At 40.5% G+C, this 27,170-nt stretch overlaps 1 protein-coding gene across 1 annotated transcript in view; it reads left to right on the forward strand.

The window, feature by feature from the left end:
- The first annotated feature begins 21,168 nt into the window (after nucleotides 1-21,168).
- COL14A1 (collagen type XIV alpha 1 chain) overlaps nucleotides 21,169-27,170 on the forward strand; it is a 110,162-nt gene continuing 104,160 nt past the window's right edge. Inside the window, 3 exon segments of the mRNA XM_062514935.1 lie at nucleotides 21,169-21,330; nucleotides 21,332-21,447; nucleotides 24,091-24,212. Of these exon segments, the coding sequence (XP_062370919.1) occupies nucleotides 21,169-21,330; nucleotides 21,332-21,447; nucleotides 24,091-24,212 (400 nt within the window).

Below are 27,170 nucleotides of genomic sequence, written 5' to 3' on the forward strand. Positions count from 1 at the left end.
TCACAAGATACATTAGTCTCTATTATAATTTGAGCACAGCTACTTGCCTTCTGTTTAACAGGCATTTCCATATTGTGTTCTCAACTTGACTGACAATCCAGGATTTAATTAATTCTTTCCCTCTTCAATGTGACAGATATTCAAATTGTGTCTGCAATGAAATTTTGTATTCTGGAAAAAAGGATAGAAAGTAAACAATTAAGCTATGAAATGTATACTTTCAATTAAATTGCAATTTGTCCACACACAGTGCTGCATATGCTCTGAGACATCCCACATGAGTCAGTGTCAAACTCTCACACGCTTCCGAGGGCACAGAATTTCAAATACAACAGAGCACCTTGCTTCCTGCAAAGTGCCAGGGGAAATGTAAAGTTATTCACGGAAGTGAGGCATTTCAAGAGATGCATGAATATCACAGTGTAGAATGAAGCAAGAAACCAGAAATCAAAAAAAAACCCTGGCATCAGCAGTAATAGCTTAATTAAAAAGACAGGCATTTTTGTAAGACTTACTCTCTTCTGTCGATCTTGCAAGATCCTCTAATAAATATTTAAGACTTAATCACTCAAATTAGTGCCATTCCTCTGTACATGTGCATTTGCAAATAATTTATGGACATCTTCAAGCAATGTAATATTTAATTAAATTCAAGTAGCGGTTAAGTTAATTGGAGCATTAAACCAGTGCAATATTTCTCATATTTTTTCCTGTTATATTTCTTACCAGATACATTATTTTCATTATCTTTTTCAAGATCAAATGCCACGTGTATGATATTGAACACATCCAGTTCCACAACTAGTACCAGGGAAGGCATTTCATTCCCATAATGAAGCAAAAATCCACTTCAGGTGTATCAGAACGTAATTGTCAGCATTTTAGGCCTGCATAAAAGCTGAAAATAAAACTTTCAGAGTTAAAAAGACATTATGTCATAGTAGCATCTGAAATATGAGTAGGTGTGGCCTGCTGTACCTTCTTCTGTAAGATTACATTCAGGAAGAGGTTTGGAATGAAAAGGTCATTCAGTAGGACTGTTTTTCAAAGTGTTGCTGAAAATTTTTTCTTCATTTTCTCCTCATACCCTCCCTAATGACTAGTGTGCTAGTGGTGTGTCGAATGCTGTCCCAGAATTATTGGTTTAATGGTCAATTTTTTCCCTTAGCATGGTCTTGATCTCTGAGAAATTTGCCCCAGCGTAGTTCAAAGAATAACATAAGATTTTGAGCTGTTGCCTCTTGGCCTTTAGACCAGAGACAGTCTCTGTACTGACTTGATGTACTAACAGACATAAACAAATGAGAATAGTCTGAAGATTAGGAGGAAGCAGCAACTGACTCCTTTCTTCTTCTGTGCTGACAGCTATAATGCATGGAGGTTTCCTTTTTCTCATCAAATTACAGGGTGATGCTTTAATAATATCAGAAAATTCTGGCAATTAAATAGTAATTTTTAATGTTAATTTTTTTTTATAAGTATTCTAATTTTAGAGACTGGAGAAACTGAAACAATATGTTTTGCAAAAGCGTTTGTCTAATCAGAGACAGACTGAGAAATCAATTGTTGCAATTATGAGTATTTTCTTCCTGGTGTGTAATTGGAGCTAGACCACTTGTATAAGTGAAAAAGCATGTGTATATCACATACATAAGTATAGTTGGACCACACCACTCTTCAAATGAAGTGAGAGACCTTCTAACCTTTTACAATAAAATTGTCATAAAAGGTTTTCACAGATCACCCTTTTTAAATGTCTTTATCTGGTGAGTGATGTGGCTTATATTTTTCACTTATATGTGTTACTTACATAAACAGAAAAAGTACCTGCCAATTCAGTAATTCTCTTTGTATACTCAGAGTGCAGATAAAAATATTAATGTTCCAGAGAGGCTGAGTGATTTTAAACCACTAGATTTCTCTACAAACTTGCATATAAATAAATATTTATAGCTTAATTTTTAAAAGGAACCACTAATGCAAGAGACAATTTAAGAATGTCAAGGGGTGCCAGAGGAATCAATTATACCATTAATTTATACTATAAAGACAGGGTTTCATGTATAGCTGCCTAATCTTTGTACTTGCAATTCCTCAGGAAAATTCTGAAATATTCAGAAGGGAGCAGCTCTAACTGTCAAACTGAATGTCCTCTAAAAATGACTGTTGTTTTGCAGTTAGGGATCCCCTCTAATACTGGCCATTGGAGATGTGAATTTCCAGTACTGTTAAAATTCAAGTTTTATAATCACACACTTAAATGTAATGCTTAGCTTTAAGAGCAGGGGTTTGAAGCAGACACTGGAATTTAGGTAGCACAAATTGTTGTAATGCCTCTTCTACAAAGATGCTGCCATATACCCATAGATTTCCCATCCGGTGTAACTGTAACTCTCCTTGAACTTAGAGTTCAACAGTCTCCTGCTGGCTTTTGTATGGCCTAGTCAAACAATAATCATAATTTCTTTCCAGAATTTGCAGGTAATTTGCAGAGGAAAACTCTCGTTTTATGTGCAACCTCTTGTTTCTGTTCCTAAGGCGCTTCTACATAGACACATCTACAAACTGCTCCCTAGATTACAGTACATAGACAGCTAGTGGTATTCTGACCATTTCAAATAGTAATTTCCATCATGCCTGAGCAGCTGAACTCCTCCTCTCCAGGAAAATGTTCCCATTGCTCCTCCTGCTGCTGCACATATCCAACCAGGCCAAGCTGGGCAATACTGGTCAAAAGGTCAGCCCACACCCACCAGACTGTTTTGCTTTTACCAGTGATCTATGGATATATTTAATTTTCTTTCATATTCTATTTAATTTGCTGCATAGCTGACATTGGTCCTACATTATTCTTCCAGCTCAAAAAATACTTTCTGGAAGATCTTGGTGGTCCTGCTTTCTTTGTATTTTTTACTAGTATGTTTTTGAGTGTCTCTTTACTGTGATTGCCATCACTAGCTTTTCATAAATCAGCAGTGCTTATTTAGCAAGCCTAGTATTTCAGGAAAACAGGTGAATTGGCTGCTGCTTTACAATCAAATGTTAGCTCATGTACAAACAAAGCCTTGAGGCAAGAGACCAAAGTAAGAAAAAGCTACCATAAATGATAGAATAAAATTAATTTTAGGTATAAAATGACACCACATCTACTCTTAAAAATGATGCGTATAGTTCATAACACAGATGGGCCACAATTTTAATGGACTTTCTCAGGTTACGGGCACAAAAGAAGAGAGACCTTCAAAGAGTGGTGTTGTCTTTTGGGCCTCTTGATGAACTACCCACAACTTCCCTCCCTCCCGAACCAGCTGGAGCACAGCTTCTAACCATAGCTGGGCTTGGAACCATATAAACTCTTATCTTCACTGCTAGCTGTAAATGACTGCAGATTTTTAAAATTATATTTTGTTTTCCACTTCAGGCTTTAGAGTTTCACTTATTAAACAGAAAAACAATTAATTTCTCCATCTATCTGATAAAGAAGTGCTGTATGTTCCTGCCTTATGTTTGCAGTGGAACATGTGATGAACAGAAATACTTTTCAGTTCAGAAATACTCTTCAGTTCAGAAATACTCAAGCCTGACTCAGGGCATACTTGTTCTTATCTGCCCCTTATTTGTCTATCTCAAGGCAAACCTCCTCTGGGAAAATTTCATGAAAATTCCGTAAAAACCAGAGCAAAACCCACAATATGATGCCTATTTGTAGATCATACCTGTAAAATACATATTATGTTCAAATAATTGTTAAAAAAAAAAGAAGAAAAAGACAAGTTAGCTTATTTTAAAATTCTTCTTGATGATTTTAAAGTATAAGCAAAATCAATGTAGATTGCAGAAGAGAATCCATCAGACAGGTGCAGTGAAGGGGCATACTATGGAACGGTTCTGTCATAGAATTATAGAATGGTTTGGGTTGGAAGGGACCTTAAAGATCATCTGGTTCCATTCCCCTGCCATGGGCAGGGACACCTACCACTAGACTGGGTTGCTCAGAGCCCCATCCAACCCAGCCTTGAGCCCTGCCAGGGATGAGACAGTCCCACAGTGTCCTATTAAGTTTCTTAATAACATCACAGAGAGAAAAACTGTCATACTTTTATGGCTATATTTACAATTTATGTTCTTAAGCCAGCCTTTTCAATAAGAGCAAAGTTGTAATTAGTGCTTTTACATTTATGAATATTTAATCCTAAAATGCAGTACATAAGAATACAATACAGATATATTCGTTTGGGAAATATCTCCCATTCAAATATAACAAACTACCCAAACAAAACATATCCTTTAACAAAAAAAAGTTTCATGTACGTTGTGAAGTAATCTTCTGTTTATAAAGTAGAATGAAAACACTGCATGTGTCAGCTAACAAAAAGCACACATGCAGGCTTGACTGAAAAACAGTTTTGTAAATGGAGTCCAGCAATGGGGCTAAACTGAGTGTTTCAGGTTTATTAGCAAAAGTTTAATTAAGCGTAATGTTGATCAAAACCTGGGAAATATTAAAAGATTACACTCAGAAGTGCTTAGTAGTGTGCAGGATCAGGAGCCCGTTTAATTTCTCAAAATGCCCTAACAGCCTTGCTTTGCCTGCAAAATATTTCTAGAACTGTGGCAAAATTTTCTTAAAACTCAATAAAAAATTGTAGATGGAATGTACTAACTTTCATGGCTTAACCTGGAAAGGAAGAAACATGAAAGTATTTAAGATATTAATGCTACATTTTCCCAATATCTGTTTTGTTTTATAAGAATTTTCAGCTCAAGTGCTTTCTGAAGATAATGTTACGAACCCTTTGTTACTGCAGCTGGGAAGTGTGTGTGTTTTGTTTGTTTTTCCAGAATAAACAAGATCCTGTTGAATATTAAAATAGTCAGTATTTCACTTTCTTTTACACTTCATCAGGCAAATCATCTATTAAATGCTTAAAAGATGCATTTACGAAAGAGTGCTGAGTTACCCTCTTAATTTTTGATTTTCGTGATAAAATGTGTGTTATTGTGTGCTACATTTTTGTTTCATTTCCCACTGTACATGATTGTATCATTGTTATTCTCCTAAGAAATTATTTTCTGGGTGTTATTGATTCACATTCCTCATAGTATTCAGCATTCCATGTAAAGATAAATCCTCTGCACCTTATCTCCTATAGTTAGATAAAGAAAAAATCTCTTCTGGTTCAGAAATTTTAATTTGGAAGATGAAGGCACAAAAAACATTTACCTTAACTCTTGTTGATTACTGCTTTCTCAAAAAACAGACAACGCTGTCTTAATGTGCAGAGCTCCAGGAAGTCATGTAATAGAGGAATAAAAACTTCATGATTAGGATCAAATTGTCCACATTTTAAAGGCTCTTTGATGGTACCCTTTTCCAGTAGTTATCATGATTAACTCCTAACAATGGGTTTGTGATTGCAAAGATGACCTTTGGCACACAGGTTAATGCAGTGCTCTTTTCCCAGCACTGCAGATAGTCTGAAAAAACATCACAGCAGGGTGATGGCATCTACTTCTACTTTCCTAATTGGAATTGGAGCTCAGAAACGAGGGGCTTGGTTCTGTTGTATACACATAAATGTCAAGTGCCATCGAAGATGTTTTTAGAGTATTTCAGACATTCTTCTGTGGCAGAGAGCAGCTTCAGGGAAGTCTGTGACCCCTCAAAACTGCATCGAGAGATTAAGTCCCAGAGGACATCCTAAATACTGTAGGAATCTTCAAAACATGTTAGACACCTATGTGTGAACAACTGAATGGCATCCCTAATAATCACCACTTAACATCTGCCAATTCAATTGTCTCACTGCTGGTAATTTTTTTGGAGTTACCCAGCTGTATATTCAATTAGCACTGTTGATAGAAAAGAACATCCTGGCTATCCAGCCAATTCTCAGAGAAGCTGCTGCACACTCGTATCATGCAGAACTGACTGTGATGACGTGCTGTTATTAAATGTCTTAAGAAATGTGTCTCCTTTTCTTTTCCTCATGCTTTTAGTCAAGATACAAAGTGGTCTGCCACCCAAAGATCCCTTTGCTTCTGAATTTTCTATTGCCAGTCAAGGGGACCAAAGCTATTTGTCAGCTGAGCCGTAATCTGTGTATATAAATGATAATGTATAATTATTTCCTGTACATTTTCAACAGATTCTCCTGCTTTTTGGGTGTTACCATTTTTAAGTTGTCCTGGAAAATACTAATTCCACCCAAGGAGTCACAGCAAGGCAGCAACTGCCTTGAGAAATGGGATCATAAGAAGGAGTAGCAGCAACTGCAGACCCAGCAGATGAGAATAGATGCAGCAGGAGTGCTTCCACATAAACCCAAGTTTTATTGCACTGCTTACAATATGACAGGTATTGTAGCTCTTGGGAGCCTTGAGGTATTTATATACCACCCTACATCAGTGAAGGCTCTCTCTGCTATGTCCCTTGCACAAAAGTCAGTCACATCTAAGTGTTTGACATCTCAGCCTTTGCTACAAGGGGATTTTCTGCTCACCCCTGTAGCACACAGGCAGTGCCCCTCAATTTCCTCCACAAGTGAGGATATTAAAGTGAAATTTATAGAGGGCTTAGGTGCTGACATTAAAAAAAATCAATTAAAAACCCCTGTTAACTCACACGGGTATTTAGAAGGCTATTGGGACTGAAGATTTCACCACTAGTTACCTCACATGTTGTGACTGTTGCATTATTAGCTGGCTTATACCTCTTCATCACATTCATATTCTTCATGGTTTTACAGAACATCCTCAGAGTCCCCCACTCCCACATCCACCACTCTCCAGGTATTACCCCCATGAGCTCCTAGATCCAATGTACACAATTGTCTTGGGGTGACTTTACGATACTTCTGTCCCCAGTCATCTGTTCTGTTGGTGTTGAATACTGAATTCTGCAGCTTTAAGACTGGTTCCAGAAATGAAGGGAGACAGAAGAGGTGCAGAGTTTGTTATCAGAGACTGCAGTCAATCCCCAGCATCCTTCACACAGACTGTGCTGTTTGCAGTGGATAGCAGGACGGAGCTCTCCTTTCTTTGGTTGGTTTTCTTCTGGCGAGCTGAGGCAAACTTCCCTGGACTGTGGATTTTCTTTCATTTTTCTTGGAATTGTTAGAACAGGAGCTCACACCTGTGTCCCACCAGGCCTGGCCTGAGCCATGGCAATTCCCAGCACAGGAGGGACTGAGAACAGCCTGAGTGAGCCGGGCTGCAACCCACAGAAGGGACTCTGCTGAATTTGTCATTTCTTTGGAGGGGTGAGAGGTTTTGCTGTTTAGTGTTGTTCATTTTTGTGCAGGGAAGTGCTTTGCCTATTAAATAAACAGGTTTTTTTTTCCACTTCTCTCTGTGATAATTGATAAAAGATTAGTGTTAATCATAAAAGCACTGGGGTTTTTATAAACCAGAATACTTAGGTCTGAAATGAAGAATGGACATTAGATAGAGAAAAATATATATGATTAAATCATTCTGTTTAAATCACCTATTGTGAATATTGTGTTTTTTAGTAAATTGTATTTGATACAGTTTGTAAAATGGGGGTTTCCCACAGCCTGAAAAATATTGCAAAATCAGATTTCCTGCCTTGGTGTAATCAATCACAACCTATCTGTTAAGACCAGACCCCCCCGTGTCTACTGTTCCTTATCTACCAAGACCACATGGCTACTTGACAAACTGTCCGGAGACTGCAAGGAAAACCATACTATAAAAAGGAGCTGCAAACCAAGGTTCGACGGAGCGTGGAGTGGACAGTGACCCCTCACGTTCCCCAGCATTGCTTGCCCCGTCTACATCAAATAAAGCAATCTAAATTTTGCTAAATATCGAGACTTTGTTTCTCATTTATAACATCTCTGAGGAAATATTTTTCCCTGAATCAGCTTGGGGAGGGACTGCTTGAATCTGTTTCCTAGAGGGACCTGTCCTGGTTTGAAAGACAGGTGTTTGCTAAGGAAAGCAGAAGCTTCCCTTTGGACTGAAAAAAAACGTGATTCTTCCGATTATTATAATTTTGGAATTAAGAGAGCTCTCAGGCAAAGATATGGGGGTAGGAATAACAGTTCTTTACTAGTATATCTAACAAGACAAACAAGAACAACAACAGCTATGAAATTACCCACAAACAGAACAGTAACTCAGTCCCAGTGTTTTTTGGCTGCAGGCACCTTTTCCCTGAGCTGCAGTTCCCGGTGCTGGGGGCGGGCGGGTCCCGCAGAGCTGCAGGAGGGCTGGGGGTGATGGCAGCGCTGTCCCAGGGGGAGAGAGAGATGGAGAGAGAGCCCTCCGCTCACGGTGTCGGTCCCGGTGATCAGCAGAGTGCTGGATGGTGGTAGTTCACAGCGAGAAGACAGCCGGGCAGGGTCCGATGGTGGTTTCCCGATGCTGGGATGGCAGGGATGGGACACAGACGGCGATCGTCCTTCTCGTCCCAACTCTGCGGGGGAAATGGGCCGAGGCCCAGCCTTCTGCTTCCTCTTCTGGCTGTTTGAATCTCGCCGGGTGTCCCTCTTCCCTCCCATCCCCTCCCCCTTGTCACCAGGACCCAGTCAACAGGTATCTTAGCATGACAATGGGGAAAATTCCACAGAGGGAAAAAGGGAGAGAACTAACCCTCAGCAGGACCCCATTCAGAGGTTTCCTCCCAGATTTGCCCTAAACCAGGACAAGGATGTAAAATCCATATCCTGGATATCTGAGCCCATCAAGGAAGCCTGCAGAGGAGCAGAACTGAAACTCAGTCTCTTAAAATGTTGGCCTGTGTGCAACCTGCAGGATGGCTGTTCAGTGAGCAAGCAAGACCCACGCTCCCTAATGCAGAAACAGCAGTGCTCCATGGCTGTGTTAAAAACATTTCCCTTTATGTATTTTGAATCTTCTGCAGCCATAAATGTGTTATTTGCAACTGCTTGGTATTTCAGTTTTGGCAGACTCTTGTCACCAGTGTGCCAGGTACCCATCATGTGCAGCCAACCTACGACCTCCTCAGTTCCACAGCCTTCTTCCAGCTCCTCTCCCAGCTCCACTTCCTGCCGGGCTGTCCTGGCAAGAGGCTCTGTCTGCAGCCAGCCCCGGTGCCAGGCCCTGCTGGCTGAGCTTGCTGAGGGCTGGCCCAGGCCCAGGCCCGGGCCCTGGCAGTCACAGCCTGTGGTGCAGCGTGAGGGAGGGCGTGCAGGCCGAGTGTCCCTCGCGCACCCAGAGCCATCCGAGCCACCCAGGCACCGCCGCAAGAACAGTCTGCGGTCTGAGACAGGCTGGGCCGGGCACAAAACACTCTCAGCAGCATGTGCTGCGCGGGATTTGTCCGGCTGAAAAAGCAAGCTTTGGGAAGCCCACAGGCTTTTCAAAGGAATAACTTCATAGCCAAATAATGATTATGGCTATGGTTCGCACAGTGTTTTCAGTACTGTAACCTCCGATCCTCCCTAGCCTGGCTATTAGGGCCAGAGGGTTCATTGAACTCAGCGATTTTATGCAGAAAGAAAATCTGACCTGATTGCTCAGGAACTAAAAAACTTTAATACTAGAAAATAACAAACAGCAAGCCGAACAGATTGTACTGAACGAACTGGGAAAGATGGAACAGGGAGGCTTGATCCATAAACGAGGGCAAAGGGACAAAAGCAGGTGTGAGGGTATGTCAGGGGTATTTATAAATTTGGAGGAGGGGAGGAATTAGGGTGGAGTTTAGGGAGGGTATCCAATAAAGAAGGGTGATTAGCAATATTACAATTATTGCAGCAAAAAGGAACCAATGATAACAAAGGAAGCAGAGAACTTTCTGGCAATGATGAACATACTGGAACTGGAGGATTCTGGGGGCGATTTTTTACTCACTACTGTGGAAGGGTTTTCCCATGGCCTTAAGCCTTGGTCCTCTGCGTTTTTATTGGGGCTAACTCCAACACAGTACAATAACATAAGTGGGAATTTGTAAGTAAATATGACAGGCTAACATATTTTGAACTATGAGAGCTGTAAATTGTGGCTTTCATTCTTGCAAAAAGATAGAGAATTATGAAGAGTTCAGGTGTTTAATTTTACCTCCACTAATTCTGATTTTGTTACTGACACAAATCACACACTAGAAGCCATATAAATCTTACACACTCAGTAAGCAAGTGAAGAAAATTAATGCTAGTTTAAGAAATAGTGTTGAAAATTCTACAAGAATGAAGGTAGACAAATGACAATAGTGATTATAAATATTTATGGTGACCTTCTGTTTTATTTACCTACTGAAAAATCAGAAATAATTCCATTATGTGTACAGAAATGCCCTGACTATAAGATTAGCAGAGAAATCACAGTCTGACTTCTTACTGGAAAGCTGATTTTAACAGCAGAAAGATAGGACAGCGTATATTTAGGAAGTTATTTTTAAAATTTGCCCTGGACTTGACCACCAAATGCAGCCTTGGTAAAATTAAATGCTACTCAACATGAGAAGCACAGGTTTGACTACGATGATTCTCTAATCCAACACCTTAAAAAAAAAGGCCAACAAAAAAGAGAATAGATGGTCCTTGTGCCAGCAAAGAATTAACCTGTTCCACTGATGTTCAGGGTAGTGATTCAGCATTACTAAAGCACTGGGTCATTCAGGCCCTTGCTTTAATGAGCCACTCTCAGTGTGGCACTAAGCTCTCACCTAATCCTGTGAACCCAGAAACAAGCCACAGCACTGTGTTCTTACTGTGTTCCTCTGCTGAGGAAACTTTACATGCTCTAAGTCTTAAGACAAAAAGTTTTGAATATTAACAGAATATACATAGCAATCTGAACTTGTAATATGATTGTACTTTCTGGACTTGGCAAATGGCCACAGGTGGATTTTAAGCAAAAAGATAATGTTGTAAGAATGTACTACACTGGAGAAACAAGGCTGTTCTTCACTTCTTTCCAGTTGTTTATTTTTTCATTATTGTACAGGCAATAAATACCCAAGTTTTTAAAAATATCAGCAGATATAAGGCAAAGAAAATATAATTGTGACTGTAGAGAAGGGCAGAAACATGATTTTAGGAAATCTTTATGCACTCACAGTTGATGTCAGTAGCAAAATGCCTCATTACTGCCTGTTTCTTTCTCTTATACAATACAGAAGCAGCTAATGGACAGATACCTGGTTCTGCATCACCTGGTGATCTACTCAAGGAAAGCTTCTAGGTGTGAGCTGAGCCTGAAGATTATAGAATTTCAAAGATGCTTATAGCTTGCTTTCAAATAAGCTGATCCTATCCTCCCTCTTCCCTTTCCAGTGAGTTTTGCTCTTCATTGTAATGGAACACAGCCAAATCCCAACGCAGCTGCTTTTATCAGTGTACAGATTCAAATCCCTATTGTAGACTCCTACAGTTCACATATTTTGGGTCTAGTGCAGAATTATTTTACTGAGGAAATCTCATTGTCCAAGCCCACATTCTCCTGTACAGCTTCCCAGACTTTCCAGGCTGGCAGCCTAAACAATGACAGAGCACAGGGAAGACAAGAGGGGGAATCCTCCAAAGGTTAATATCAGTCAAATAGTCTGATTCCCTCTTGGAGAGCAACCTCTGCTACATGGGAGACAGGAAGGCAAGTTATTCCTTTAGCTGAGTTTAGGAAAAAAATATTTGATCAGGATGAAATAAAATTGTGGTGCATCTTGATGTAGTTGAATTGCTGTCTAATTGTCTGTGTACTCAATCTCTTACACAGGCTAATATTAGCTCCAGCAAGCCAGCATATACAAAAGCAATGTGAACATAGAGTCTGTTATTACAAACTTGCTTCCCAATGCAAAAGCATTCAGAGTTTTCAGATTTTAAGGACTAATTTGTCAGGTTAAACCTTGCTATTTGAAGGGACAAATTGGCTGATGGGTCAAACAGCAGTAAGTCCTTTCCATGTGCTGGACAACAATAATAGTAATAGATTTATGATTAACTACTATTTTCATTATTACAAAAAAAACATTGTGAAATGCCCAGTGGCCTAAAGTAGGTGTTTTGACTGTTCTTCCAAAACTGCAAACCTCAGTACAGAGATTTTGATTGCGTAAGAAAGTGAAGAATATCTACTAACCCAACATTATCTTTGAAGGCCATGCTCTAAGAAACACTGTATAAGAAACAAGGCATTATTTTTATTATTTTTTTGTAATCTGTCTGACCTCGAAAACTGTGTTAAACAGGCCACAGACAAACTTTTTGTCTGTGCACTGTAAGACAAAGAACATCACTGTAGTCAGTGTCAATATTACAAGAACATTTAAACTGTAATTTATGAAAGAAGACACCAATAAATTAAAGATTACAATAGGGTCCAAAAAGTAATAATGAAAAGGAAACAGCAAAAAAGTGATGATATGGGGATTATGGTACTTGGTCAAGAAGCCTGAGATGACAAATCAGTCACTACAGTTTAAGAAACAAATACTAGAAAATGATATAGAGTCATGGATGGAATGTTGTCAAACATTTTTACCTATTTTTGTGGAAAACATAGATTGAGGTGATGTTCAGGGCAAGAACCAAATACTGCAAAAAGTTTTTACAACAGCATAAAATACAGTCTCTAACTGTTCAGAGTGAGTGAAGGGGAAAAAAAAGGCTAACCCTAAAGCTTTTGAGATGGTATCTGCTTTTTGTGGCTGCATTGTCTCTCCTTTTTTCTGCTTTCCCATTCTTCGTTACAATACCCTATAATTCTAAATCATCAGATCACTTTGGAGCACAGTTTTGGCTGGCTCTCTGTTTAAGGCTAGATTATACACTTGCTTTCCTCATGTGTAATTTCCTGTTATTTTTTACTTTATATTTTAGGTGCTTAATCATGTTCAGTGGGAAGTGTATGCACTTCCTGGGTGCATACACAGCACACAGCTAATTCTGCAACAGATGCAGAGCAGAAACAAAACAGCCTCCCCTTTATCACAGCAATTCTTGGCAAACCAAATAACCACCTCAGTCTTATGAGGATCTCAAAGACCACAGGCACAGGAACTCTTGCAGTGCAAATACCACTGTCTGACCTCAGCCATCACCCTGAGCAGCACTGCAGTCCATCCCATGGCAGCAGCTTTTCCCCACGGAGGAGCTTCAATGGGTTGGCTTTGGCTGGCTGAGTGGAACTTTGCTGCACAGAAGGGGAGTCTGTACAGCTGATAATTTCTTGACTCTTATAATGTAGATCAAAGAGTTGTGTTTTAACAGACACAGTACTTGAATTTGAATCTGCAGAAGCACTAAAGATAGAGGTGTGTGAATAGACAGAAGAGATGTTTATCCAAGACTGCCCCCCTCTGTTATTCCTTCACAGCTAAAAAAGGAAAAATATTTCAAACTGCTGTAAATTTTTCTCATACCTCATAAAGTGAGATTTCCAGTATACTGATTTATAGTATTAGAATTTATTAGAAAAATAAAATGTAAATAAAATAAAAAATAAATAAAGTTAAGTACTGAAATATAAACATGGAAAGCATACTGAATTTCTTCAGTGAGTATTTGAGTAGGAGTGATTTTATTGAGCTGTTTGCAGCAAATAAAAATATTAATATTTCTATTGGTTTTTCTCTGTTCACATTTTGCATAAAATTAAAATACAGGCTACAATTTTTTACAAAGAAAATTGCAATTATTTTTTCATTTTCTTTGGCAAAGACAAATCTCATGACCATTTCTCTTTCATATAGTTTCTGCTAAGGTTAATTCAGTATTTTGTTCATGGAAACATAACTTTATATGTTTAACATATAATTAAATAAATATTGGAAAACAAAGTCTATTCCTTAAAATTCCAACTGTAGTGCTTAAAAATGAGTAGGGGAAAAAAGTACCCACATCAGAATCTCATCATCCACTTCAAACCCCTTAAAATAAAAGCAGCAAAGAGAACCAGGCTGTTGAAAATGGAACAAATGAAACAGTTCAGTGAATAAAAATTTTGAGAAATTTGAAGTACTATCTTAACGGCGAGTTTGGTTTGTGTGTTTATTCAGTGGCATAAAAAATGCTATGTGATCTTATTATAGGGGACAACTACAATTATGTTTAGAGTCTAATGAACAGATACTTTACTTAAAATTGCAAATTAGAAAAACTGTAAATTCAGGTTTTCAGTAATCTACAAGATGCAAAACCAGATCATCATGTAGACACTATTTAATAAATCTTGTTCCTCATGTCAAACATGTACTAGAAAATTACTTGAGTGGAGTGAGGCAGAGCAGAGGTGCATAATTACACTGTTCAAGGGTGTTCAGTGTAAGAACTCAGTGCAGAAGCTTGGTAGGAGAAAGACAAAAAGCTCTGCTTCTTTTTAGGAAATAGCTTTAGATATGTGTTATTGGGAAAGGAATTCTTTCTTGTTCCATATATCCCTTGCATTCATTACTTATGGTATTTATTGCAGAGACCATCACAGTATTGCTTCCAGCTCTTACTGTTTAAATATCAATTTCAGCCAGGATTTCATTCCAAAGAAAATTATTTCTTGCACAGACAGACAAAATCTGTAACTTATATGCTTATTCAGTAAAACATGGGGGAATTCTTCCCTCACTGTTTTAAGATGTACCATTGGTGGGGTGCAAATTAATCTGCACTGCAGCTTAATCCAGTGAAACTTTCACCAGACTGATGTATTTGTACCTACCCACTTCCAGCTGCTGGTAGATCCAACTTCATAAAGTCTGGTTGCTTCTCTTTACTCAGGGAACCCTTTCTCCATGCTGGCACTGTCCCAGGACTTTCCACCAGACGCAGTGCTCTCTCAGGAGGGTCGATGAAGTCCCAGCACTTGGCCTAGGACCAAATGGGAGCTGTGCTCACACTGGGACTGCAGTGTATTTATCTTAACTTTAGTAATGTTTTCTCCCATAACTTCCTCATAGACACATCATTGAGACATGAACCAGATAAGTGGAGCGTGAGATAAATTGAAAATTGGCTGAATTTCTGAGCTCAAGGGGTTCTGATTAGGAGCATGAACTCCAGCTGGAGATCACTCACCAGAGATGTACCTCAGGGGTTGATACCAGACCCAATACTGCTTTGAGTCTTCATTACTGGACTGGTCAGTGGTGGAAAATGCACCTTGAATAAGTTTGCAGATAGCAAAGCAGCTGGGAGGAGTGACTGAACCATAAGATGGTTCTGCTACCATTTATAGCACCCTCACTAGGCTGGAGAAATGCAAAATAGGAACATTTTTGAAGTCCAGCAAAAGGATATGCAAGCCCCTGCCCTTCAGAAGGAATAACCTCAGACACCAGTACACAGTGGTGGCTGACTGACTTTGCAGAAAAGGCCCTAGAGCGGCAGGCACTAAGCTGATTCCATCTGAACACAAGAAAACATTTGTGTTGTGGGTCGTCTTCTTCCCTTCATTGTGAAGGTAGTCAAACACTGGAGTAGGTCACCCAGGGAGGATGTGGAGTCTCCATTCTTGGAGATACTCATAACTCAACTTGATATGGCCTTGGGAATCCACTCTAGGTGACCCTCCTTTAACAGGGTGATGTTGTACTTGTGGCTCTCCAGAGACGCCTTCCAAAGACTCTGTGATCCTGTATAATGCTGCTGAGTCCAGAACACTGCCAGCAACAGATGAGGAAACCCCTCCTTCTTGTTGCAGTCTGAGGGAGAAAGAATACACATGAGCCCTCCCTGTCCAGTGAGGTAAGATGGGCTCCTGGCCTGTGAGCATGTTAGAGAGGATAACACTTCTCTGAAGCTCTGCCCTTTCACTGCAGCTATGAGGAAGCTGTGGGTGCAGGAATTTGCACTTTCAATATCTCAGCAAGCTGAACTGAATCTCCCTGCAGCTCACGGACTTTAATAAGTGGCTGAACTCCCTCCCTAAAATGATCTAGACAAGCTGCACTTGTCAGAGGCTCAGAAGGCTGGCAGTAGCTCCTGACCATGTTGCCAGGCTCACACAGCTATATTTATTCCTCAGACCTCGCCAGAGAAATGCTCAGAAACTAGCTGAGATGTGTAAGTGTAAACACATGGTAGATACCTCACATTCGAAATCGAAAGAGTTCTAATTTTACTGTAGAATGAAAAGCCAACTTTACAAACACTAACCTTGTCATTCTTGCCATAACCTTCTTCATACTGAGAAGAGAACAGAAAAATACATGACTGAATAATATTTGGAGTTTTTTTCCATTTCCCTGTGGTCTTTTTGCCCAGTTTTGCTCTCCTTCCTGCATGTTTGGAGGAGCAGGACCAACTCTAAACATGAACTTCTACACTTCAATGGCCATGTCATCAATCTGGCTTCTTCTGCATCTCTTTCACTTACCTCATTATGTGTAATATGCTTCAGATGAATAGATCTAGCAGCTCACTAAAGCGCTGACAGAACTGTAAGTATCAAGGGAAAAAAGTATCAAGGAAATAAAAATGACTCATCAGACATGTCAACAAATAATGAAGCAAAGCTGGACTACTTTGAGGGTTCCTGCCTGAAAACAGAGATGTAAAAAGCCACTTTGTGGGCTCTTAATATTAGAGAAATAGTTATAGCACAAAGAAAGCCACTAGAAAAAAATACTTCACAAAAGATAATTAACCTTTTCAAAAGTCATTTCACTGTATAGTAATATAAAAAAATAATTGTCTTAACTAATTCTCTTTACTAATGAAGAGAAAAATTGAAAAGTAAGCATGCATGCCTAGTATGTTAGAGAATGTGCATCGCAATTAAAATATTTTTTCTCTAATTTGGGCAGAACATGGTCCTAAGTCTTTCTCTACTCTCAGTGCATGACTTACTTCATAGATCACCTAATTACTGTAAGTGTTGAAAAACTGATCTTGGCAAACCACTTTTCAAAGAGTATTGTATGTTCCATTATATTTAACAAAATGTAAAGCAAAAGTCAGTTATACTTCACCTCAAGTATTATCTCTGTCTCCATGTTATGGAGTTCTTTTATTAGCAAAAAAAAAAAGAAAAATCTACAGATTGTTGTTAGGCCTACTTTGAGTCAATTGAATAGATGTGCCACAGTCAAGATCTTTGAATGTGACTGGAATTTTAGGATGCTGGAGGAGAAAGGGCATTTAAAATTGTTTATCTCCTTGTAAGGAAAGGAAAGGAAACTATATTTTAGTTTAGGAATTAAAAATGCTAGTTAGCTTCAAAAACATCATTTTAATAAAAGAATACAAGAATAATTTTAATAAAAGAATAAAAGACATAAGTTTTGATCATTTCCTATTTGAAAATATCCCCCAAACTTGGTATTCTAGTTTCTAAAATCTTGTGAAAAATAGCATACACTGCATTCATTAGTATATGAAAAAAATCAGATAAATATTCTAAGTATATCCTAAGAAACAGGAATATGGAAAAAGTATAAAAGGATTGATAATCCTGTGCAATTATGTGCAATTCTGCCCCACAACAACCAAAAACATCCATTATCCATTATTTTGGTTTCTGCTCAGTTTCCACATTTCTGCTGCTGGTGTTCCATTGTTTGGTTTAATCATACCATTAGATATTCAGCCAGCTCACTCTGAGGTTGTGAGCCTGCACTAATTTGGTCCATATCTTGCTGATGTGAATAATTTTAAAATGTGGTGGCTGTAAATAGTTGTTCTTTTGAAATCACTGAGGCTTGGAAAATTCAAAATAGTGGAAAGAAAATTTATGGGGCAAATTCACAATCAGTAAATTCATTCTTAAAATTCAAAGATTTTTTGTTTGCTTGCTTGCTTTTAATGGAAGAGAAGTAGGAAACATTGGTAAATCATTTGTACATTATTTGTGCTCTTACACTATTTCCAGATGTGCACATTATACAAACTCTTTCAAGGAATCTTACCTTTCAATTTTTACCTTGGACTTGCAAACAACAGATCTTCCTTGGAATAATGTGAAGAGATCTATTGTGCTTTCCAGAAAAAGCTGAGTAAACTCAAGGGTAATAACCATCATTAGCTGTAAAAGTGGTCAAATTTTGTTAAAATAAATGAGGAAAAGAAAATGATAATAAAATCAACCAAGTTACATTTGAAACCACACACTTTGCATAATCTTAAAATATTAATTTCAATTCTGATGCAAACAGACAAAAACTCAAGTATAAAGACATTTGAAGGCTACAAATAGTTATAGAATCTATTTATACATCAGTGTGATCCTCAAGACCTTTCTTGCTTGAATCACAATACTCCAACTAGCTGCAGCCACATGATGGTGCTCATGGGCTTTGTATGCTACATTATAAATCTGGCAGGAGGTGGGGGAAAAAAAGAGAGGGAGGCAGACTCTTCCCTTGGTAGGCTGTTCCTTGTCCTACCCCAAAATACATGAGCCAGCAAGCAACCATGATTGATTGATTTACCTCTCTACATTACTGAGTCTTCAGGGGTACTGCAAATACACTGATCCATCAAGGGAAGTCACCAAATGTAATCTTTTTGGCTTTTTGGACTTCATCTAAGCTTTGATACAGTCTCTCACAGAATCCTTCTGTATTGTCCAGCACACAGCTGAATAACTGAGTTATGTGATAGGCAAGCAACTGGCTCACAGGTCAGGCAAAAATAGTTACAGTGAATGGGGTGACATCAGACTGGTGACCTGTCACTAGTGCTGTTCCATGGGGCTCTATCCTTGTCTCTACCCTCTTCAACAACTTGATAAATGACCTGGATGCAGGACTCAAGGGAATACTAAATAAAGTTGTTGAAGACACTGATCTGGGAGGAGCTGTTGACTCCTTCTAGGGCAGAGAGGTCCTGAAGAGAGACCTCAACAAATTAAAGGACTGGGAAGTCAGCAACTGTGAATTTTAACAAGGGCAAGTGCCAGATTCTGCACCTAGGATGGGACAGCCCTGGCTGTTTCTATAGACTGGGGAATGAGAGGCTGGAGAACTGTTCCATGGAAAGGGGCCTGGGAGTTCGGGTCAGTGGCAAGTTGAACATGAGCCAGCAGTGCCCTGACAGCCAGGAAGGCCAAACCTGTCCTGGGGGGTACCAGGAACAGCACTGCCAGCCAGGGAGGGCAGGGAATTGTACTGCTCTGCTGTGCATTGGAGCAGCCTCACCTCGAGTCCTGGGTGCAGTTTGGGTCACCACAATATAAAGAAGATCCTGAGCTATTAGAGAGTGTAATAAAGGAGAGCCATGAGAATGGTGAGGGGTCTGGAGGGGAAGCTGTATGAGGAGCAGCTGAAGTCACTTGATTTGTTCCACCTGGAAAAAAGGGGACTGAGGGGAAACCTCATTGCAGCTACAACTTCTTTGTGAGGGTAAGTGGAAGGTCAAGTAATGATGTTTTCACTCTTGTAACAGGACCCAAGGGAATGGCCTATAGTTGAGTCAGGAGAGGTTTAAGTTGAATGTCAGGAATTTTTTACCCGGAGGGTGGTTGGGCACTGGAACAGGATCCCCAAGGAAGTCATCACAGCACCAAATACGACAAAGTTGAAGAAGCATTTGGACAAAGCTCTTTGGCATATGAAGTGAGACTTGAGGAATACTGCACAGGACCAGGAGATTGATTTGATAAACCTGATGGGCCCCTTCCAACTCATCATATTCCATAATTCTGTAATTCTATGTGCTGTTCCTTGTTCTTCTGGGTATTACTGTTTCGCTATATACATAAATTAGGGACTGAAAGAGGTACAAACCATATCATATTTGACATCAATGAGCTGAACATCTTTTTGTTTCAGAGGAATTGTTATCTTGCAAGCTACTCTTCTTCCCTGGTATGTGTGTTGGCTGTTGCACACAGCTGGCAGTGCAGTAGAATAACTGCAGATGACAAGATCTTGGAATCTGGTAGATGCTTTTTAGATCTAGGAATGCTTTCAAACCTTTGCTATAGAAAACAACTGGACTTAAAGAGTTCCTTTAAAGGTCAAACACTTCTGCAGTTTAACTGGAAAGACATCCATGCACTATGAGTTTGGACAGGAATCTGCGGGACTGGGAATCCTACTCAGCAGCAGAAAGTCCTGCTTTATACTTGGTCACAGTCATCTCCCTGTGACTCACTGCCTTCTCCTTCCCTAGAAGCGGCTCCTACTTACATTAAAAAAGTATGCACATCTCTGTATCACCTGTGACTGATTCTCAACTTCAATACTTCAGTAATTTAATTTGTAATTTTATATGGATGCCCAGTTATGTTTTAATGAATATTTTCATTCACCTCCTAAATTCTCAGGACTTACAGACTTTGTGAATAGTAGTCTTAATCATAAATTCAGTAGGATATACTGCAGGGCAACTCATATTTCTATGGAAATATAGAATATAGATTCTGCAATTCCATGTACCATTGCATATCATATCCATATGGCAAAAAACGTAGTTATGTACTGCAACACTTTTAATCAAGGTTTACACTAAGCCCGAAAAGTTTTGGAACGCTTTTATATAAATTTTTCCCCCGTGAGTCACTAATCCACACATCTCGATAGCTGGCGTGGGGAATACTTGCATTCCACACCATCCTGCGGAGTAGGCAGCTTCTAAATCATTTACAAACGTAGTGAATAAGGAACTTCGGAGAGAGGAAAATGAGCTAACAGATAGCAATCCCAGAAGACCGAGCACACTGGCATGCCCAGCACCTGCCCGTGGAACGCTGCCCGCGCCCCCCGGCCCTGCCTCCCGCGCACCTGGCCGCGCCCCAGCCGCGGGGGTCGGGCTCGGAGGGTGGGATCTCAGGCATCGTTTATGCCTCCTCCCTCCCCCCCTCCCCTTCCTTCCACCTTCTGCTCTATAATTGCCCGCCTCCTTTCTCTACCCTTTCGCCTTATCAGATGCGGAGCGACCAGCGGGGAGGGAAGCGGCTCTCCTGCAGCCAGCTCAGCACCAGCAGCCTCACGTGAAAAGGAGCGGCCGCTCCCCGCCGGCCGCTCCCCGGCTGATGCCCGCACAGGTCGGTGTGCCCTGTGCTTCATCCCCCTCGAGGGCAGGGGCGAGGCGGACGGGGGTCGAGGTATGACCAGAGCGTTTCCCATCTACCTTCCCGCCACCTCCGCGGCGGCAGGACCGGCGCTCCGGAGAGAGATTGGGGCGAGGCAGGAGGAGATGGAGGAGTGCAAGGTGCCGAGCTCAGGCTAGGACGGGGAGACACTTTTAGAAAGCCCCCTGTAAAGGCCGTACTTTTCTAGCTGATAGCGATTAAACCCAAATGAGTCTCGCTGTTAGTGAGGCGGAGGCTCTGGCGGCTGCCCCGTCCCTCCCTCGCTCGGTGCCGCGCTGTGTCGGGGCAGTCGCTCCGCCCCGGCACCGCTCGGTGCTTTCTTCGCTGGGCTGCCCGGGCTGGCGAGAGCGTCCCCGCCGTGTGCCCGCTCCCTGCCGACACCCCCTCGCTCTCACGGGGCCATTCCCCGCCTCAGCTCGGCGGAGACAGAGAGCTCCCCGCTGCTCCTGCCTTAACCCGGGGCGGGGGGCACTCGCTTTCACAAGGGTGGGTGCTAGTGGCGGGGAGTCCCCGAAGGGGAGTCGGGGGATCAGGAGCGGAGCCTGGGACCCGCGGTCCTCTGGCCAGGCTGGGGAGAGGAGAGCGGGACAGCGCGGTCTCGGTCCCCCGCCGCCGGGACACGTCGCGCTCCGGCTTTGCCCTGACGGACGTCGACCCGAGGAACGTGAGCGTGGTCCCGAGCAGCGCGGCCGCGCCGCTCAGCAACGAGACACCGAGACAGGGGAAAAAACCCTCCTGACCTGCCCGTCCCGGGGTCCGCGCCAGGGCTGCGCGGAGGCGGCTCAGCCTCCTCCCCTGGGCTGGGTGCGCGGAGCCCGGGCAGTGCGGAGCCGCGTTTGTCCCGCTGGGCGCTCTCGAGGGCGTCCTTTCCTCAGGAGAAGGCGCCCTGTCTCCAGGCCCGTGCCGGGAGTCCTGGAGCCTAGCTGGGAGAGATGCTGCGGGGAGCGGGGCTCACCTCATGGCAGAGTTCTTGGCTTGCTTGATGTCTGCTCCTAGCGCTAGTCTGGCAGATAACTCATTTGCCATATACTTACTGAATACAAATTGAAATATATAAAAAGCAGTAGTAATAGGATTTTTTTTTTAAATCCCAGACGACGTTAGCCACAAGGTGGCTGCAGACGGGGGTTTCCTTTCATAGTTAAATGAACCCTGACATGCGGATCATTGCAAAGGTGAACTTGTGTGCTGTTGATCCAGCACCACTTGCGTCTATTCCAATAAATCTCTTTTTTCTGGCTTTTCTCTAAAAGCAGCAGTAGAGAATGTTTCTAACGCCGGATTACTGGTCAGTTAGTATTTATAGCCCTTGCTTTGGAGGAGGCTTTGTACCAAATGTAACAGATGGGGAGTTCAGCCACCACTGAGTGAATATTAATGTCTGGGTTATTATGGGAGGCAATCCGTACATCAACAGTGGTAACTGCCTGGAAGAATGAGTTGTTTGCTGTTGTTTGAAGAGTATGTATTTAGTTGTTCCAGGTTGTGTTCATGAGTGAGGGGAGAAGCATTAGAACCCAACATGAGATACACAAGAGGTGGATTTCAGCCTGCTTTGAGATACTCTCGGTTCTTCCTGTTGCCTGTCACTGGCAGCTCTCTGCAGTCCTTGGGTGTTTGACGCTTCGGTTCATGTAATAGGAAACCTGGGAGCTCTGCGTAGGTTTCCGAATTCTGTATGGAGGATGGGTCTAAGAACTCTGCATAACAATATATGTTCCGGGTGCACATCTTTGACTTGGGATTTAGGTATTTTTGTCTGTCTTGAGCAATTTATACAGATGGATTGAACATACATATTTAAGTGATGTGAAATTTGTTGATAATCTGTTTAAAACTTTGATAAGCTCCTGTGGAGAAGGAATTTACAGTGTATAATCCCCCTATGTATTTCTAGGAGTTGTATCAAGTATTCATGACTGATTTGTGACAGTAGACCTACCAAGTCCTGATTGCAACTATAGCAGGTTGCAAATAATCAGAGAGAGAAGGGGATGTAGGTGTTATCCTCTCTTTTTTTTTTAACCATGATTGAGGTACTTCTGTCTTTTTATATTAGATAGTGGAGGAACCACTTGTTATGTGCCTTCGAGATAAGGGAAACATGGAAGGCAAACACAGTGATGGTATGTCAGGAATATTAGAGAAAATGACAGAGGAGGTAAATGGCAGAAACCTGCAAAACAAACATACATAAACCAAAATTTACCCAAGTAAGCCTTCAAATGCTCTTTGCTGGCAGGAAGAAAGCTACTATGAATTATATTAATTTGTTACTCCTGTAGAATTTTAAGAGGAGAGGACAGAAAAGCATCTTCTTGGCCCAGAAATTTGACTAAAACTAGTGTAGTAAACTTGAGTGAAAGAGAAATCTTTCAAAGTATGGTGCTAGGCACGTGTTGATGTATCTTGAGATTGGTATTGTTTTTAAGCTAGCTTCTGTGGTCAGGTAAATTAGCCGCTCTGAAACTTGCTCTTTAGCACCAGAATTTTCCTGTAACACAGCTAGTTCACCTAGGACTACCTTTATTGTTCATATACTGCTGCATTCCAAAGTGTTGATTTCTCCTAACTGGTTAAGTTAGTGTAAATTATTTTGGCCATGCTTATTTCCTACTGTAGGTGCAGAGAGCACAGGATAAACTGAATAAATTAGAAAAAGGAAAATGGACAATGGGAAGAGGATGTGAGTTCCTTCAGAACAAAGTTTTGCCTTTTTAAAACTTCAGAGTTCTTTGCCACGTATCTTGATAAGGTTCTTACAAAATTGGATTGTATAGAAATACATCTTGTACTTACTCTATAGCTTACTCTATTTCCAATGCTTGTGTATGATTGGCAAAGCATATGCAGTTTGTTTTTATGTGGGCTAAGTTTTCAAAACTGTTGAGTAGCCCAGTTGGGGTTCTTTGTCCATTTCAGGTAAAATGTGCTTTGGTCATAAAACTGCAGCCAGGAAGATTTGTCTCCACTGACGTCTGTGGTAAATTCCTTGTTATTTGTTTGGGGGTTTTTTGCTAGGGGTTTTTGTTTTGTTTAATCAAATCCTGACTTTTCCCACCATTTTCATTAAAGTGGATGCCTTCTCTTCGCCTGTTTAGTAAATCTTTTTGTTCCATGTGCTTTCAGACCTGCTGATACTGTGTGTATTGAGGGGAAGAAGATGCTTCGTCGATACGAGATACAGAGCTGTTTTCTCTTGGGTTTTCTAGCTGTCACAGCTTTTTTCATCAGTGATGTCCAGGGCCAAGGTAAGTCATAAACAAGAAGATGGACGCTTTCACTCTGATGTGCAGAAATATACCTTTTATTCAAAATGCGAGTGTTACTTCCTCCTCAGTAGGATGTGAGTCTGGTAATACTGAAAAGAAGCAGGAATTTTGCTGCTGAACTTGGGGAGCAGGTGGGAGTAGAATTACATCTTCATGTGTGCTCTTTGAACCCAGTATCTCAAATAGCATAATTATTTGTGCAAAATCATGTGTCTCAAGATTATAAATAAGCAACATGTTTTTACTCCTATTTACATGAAAATACTTATCAGGAATTGCTCTTATTGTCCTCTACATAATGAAGTAAGTTTGGCGGATCAGCTATGATGTGAAACTTTTGTGGGATATGTATTTTTTTTCTCTTTTGGAACACAAGCTGTTGCAGTGCTTATATCATTCCATATTGCACACATCTCTTAAATGTCACGGACTACTTCTGCAGCTTTTAAAATTAAAATCTCCTTTGTGAGTATTAAAGGATACTGCTGGGCTTGTTAGCCTTACATACTTGTTGGATTGTACTGATAGTAGTTTGACTGCTAGAGAATTTATCCTATTGCTTGGGGATGGAGGGAGGAAGAATACCAATGAGCTTTTATGATTTCTAAAGAAAGGCATTTCTCTCAACTTTAGATTTATGTAATCCCTTTGATATGAGATGGCATGGGCATAACCAGGAGTTGAATTGGATCCTGGGGTCTTTTAAAACGTTTTGTATAATGTGTTATTCATGAGAACATTTGGAGACTATTGGCAATGTGAGGCTTTCAAAATCCTGATAATGCAAGCAGCGGTGTTGTCCAGTCTGCCTGGCACTCGAGTGCTGGAGAAGTATACCATCTTGGATGTCTGGAAATCTGTGAACAATTTACAGACTTCTCCCAGAATTTAGGGACACACGTAAGCAGTCATATTTGATGTCGGCGATGTGAGGTGAATCAAGAAATGTATGTTCCCAATGTTCAGTGCATTATTTGGTCAGAAATTAGGTCCAGAATGTTTGTGACTTAATGAGCCAATAAAACAAAGCATATGGTTAGTCTTTTCTCTGTATTTCAGTCGTAATACATATGGTTAATATTTGCAAAACAGGACTGGGGATTGGGATCTATCTCCAGAAAGTTTTTTGAAATTCCTTGATGTTGGAAAACTATATTCTTTTCTGCCTTTTTAAACTTTGACTCAATCAGTTACAGTTGGAAAGTTTTCTCCTTTAATACCAATACAATGAAATGAAGGTCAGGGAGGGCTTTTTTCCACAGTAATCACACTAGCAGAAGCTAGAGTTGGTGTACTTGATGAATAAAGAACAATACTTCCCTTGTTCTCAGATTCTTTCAGCAAGCATCAGCTATGGAATGCTGTCAGCAGCATGATATTAAGCTAAGTAGATCATTGCCTTAGCCCAACATGACTGTTATTCTGTTGAATTAGGTGATACGAAGTCTCTGTTCCATGTTCACGGAAAAATAAATATCTCTTGGTACACCAAAAGTAATAAGATGTTTCTCAAATTCTTTTATTTTCTCAAGGTTGCCACCTCTTGAATTAAGCTCTTCATGCAGCTGGCTATATACAATTGAATACACTTTGTTTGTCTGTTCTAATCAACTGTACACTCTGCCAAGGTGTAGGAAGAGCTGGCATTAGTTCCAGCTTGTTTCCTTCCTTTGGCAATGATGCTCAGGTAAAGGTGTGTAATGTGACTTCTTGGAAAGGATATCATGTTTGTGAGACAGAAGCCAACATGCCTGAAGCTACAAATTATCCCTTCAGAGGAGCTATGTGGTTCTGTCTCTTTTTTGTCCTATTGCCTTATAAACCACATAGTGCTGTTTGGTTTTTACTCAACAGTTATTATTTTCATCACTGCTGTTTCTTCCCCATTCAATACAATGTATAAAGAACAGCTTTTGTCTGCTTATGTTCTTATATAGTACAAGAAAATACTGCTGGGTGAGAAAAACACTTGAGAATTTTTCATGTATTCATAAAGTAACTTGCTTTGAGAGTTTTTCTGTATATAAAGATGGAAACTTTTCTTTGTGTGGCAATAATTTTCATGTGTTACTTCTGTAATTGCTAAGTAATTGCAGTGCATATTAACTTGTTCAATTCTTATGACAACAGTAAATTGAAAGCCACAATATTTAGTTAGCATCCAAACTTAGACTACTGGATGTCTTGGAGAATTGTCCATAATTGTCCATAAGCAATTTATTGCATTTTTGCTTTCCAGTAAGAGTTAAAAGTAAGAGTTGTATTTGGAGTGCTAATTTACCTGGTGGCATAAACCAAAGCCTTGAAATTGTCAGCTTTCTTTCGGGTGACTGCTCTAATGTTGCTGACAGCCATTCTCTTTTGCATTCCTGTAAAACCACTTAAGAGATCTAGCTACTGATTTTTATCAGTTAACTGACTCAGCTTGGATTAATTTTTTTCCCTTTCTGCAAGAAGTGAGATTTTGTTCCACAGACAATAAAGGTCCAAAGAAATAAAGATACCCTCTTCAGGTTGGTGAATGCGTAGTAATTCCCATCAATATTTTGTTGTCTGTCCAAGTGCTAGATTTTTAACTGCCTTAGTTATATGTACTTTTCTATGCCAGAATGTTAGTCTTTGCACAACTAAGACACAGTTGATTATCTGCCTAGTGAATAATTATTTTCTTTCTTATGGTTTATTGCTGTGTTGGAAAGTCCCTTCTGCTGCCTTTGATATGCAAAGTACCCAGTGAAAATTGACCAGTTATGTAAAGACTAATCTGGCACAACTTTCTAGTCTTTCACATTGTAACTCTGTAGTATACAAAAAAGCTCCTGGTGATTGTGTCCTTCTTTGCTTGTATGATCTGTGATTGTTTTTAGGGGCTTATGTAATCTACTCGTTTTGGTGATGGCTAATAGCAGTTAGGCGAAAACCATGCTTCTTTGTTAG

Source organism: Cinclus cinclus, chromosome 1 (genome assembly GCF_963662255.1).
Source record: "Cinclus cinclus chromosome 1, bCinCin1.1, whole genome shotgun sequence".
NCBI classification, from domain to species: Eukaryota; Metazoa; Chordata; class Aves; order Passeriformes; family Cinclidae; genus Cinclus; species Cinclus cinclus.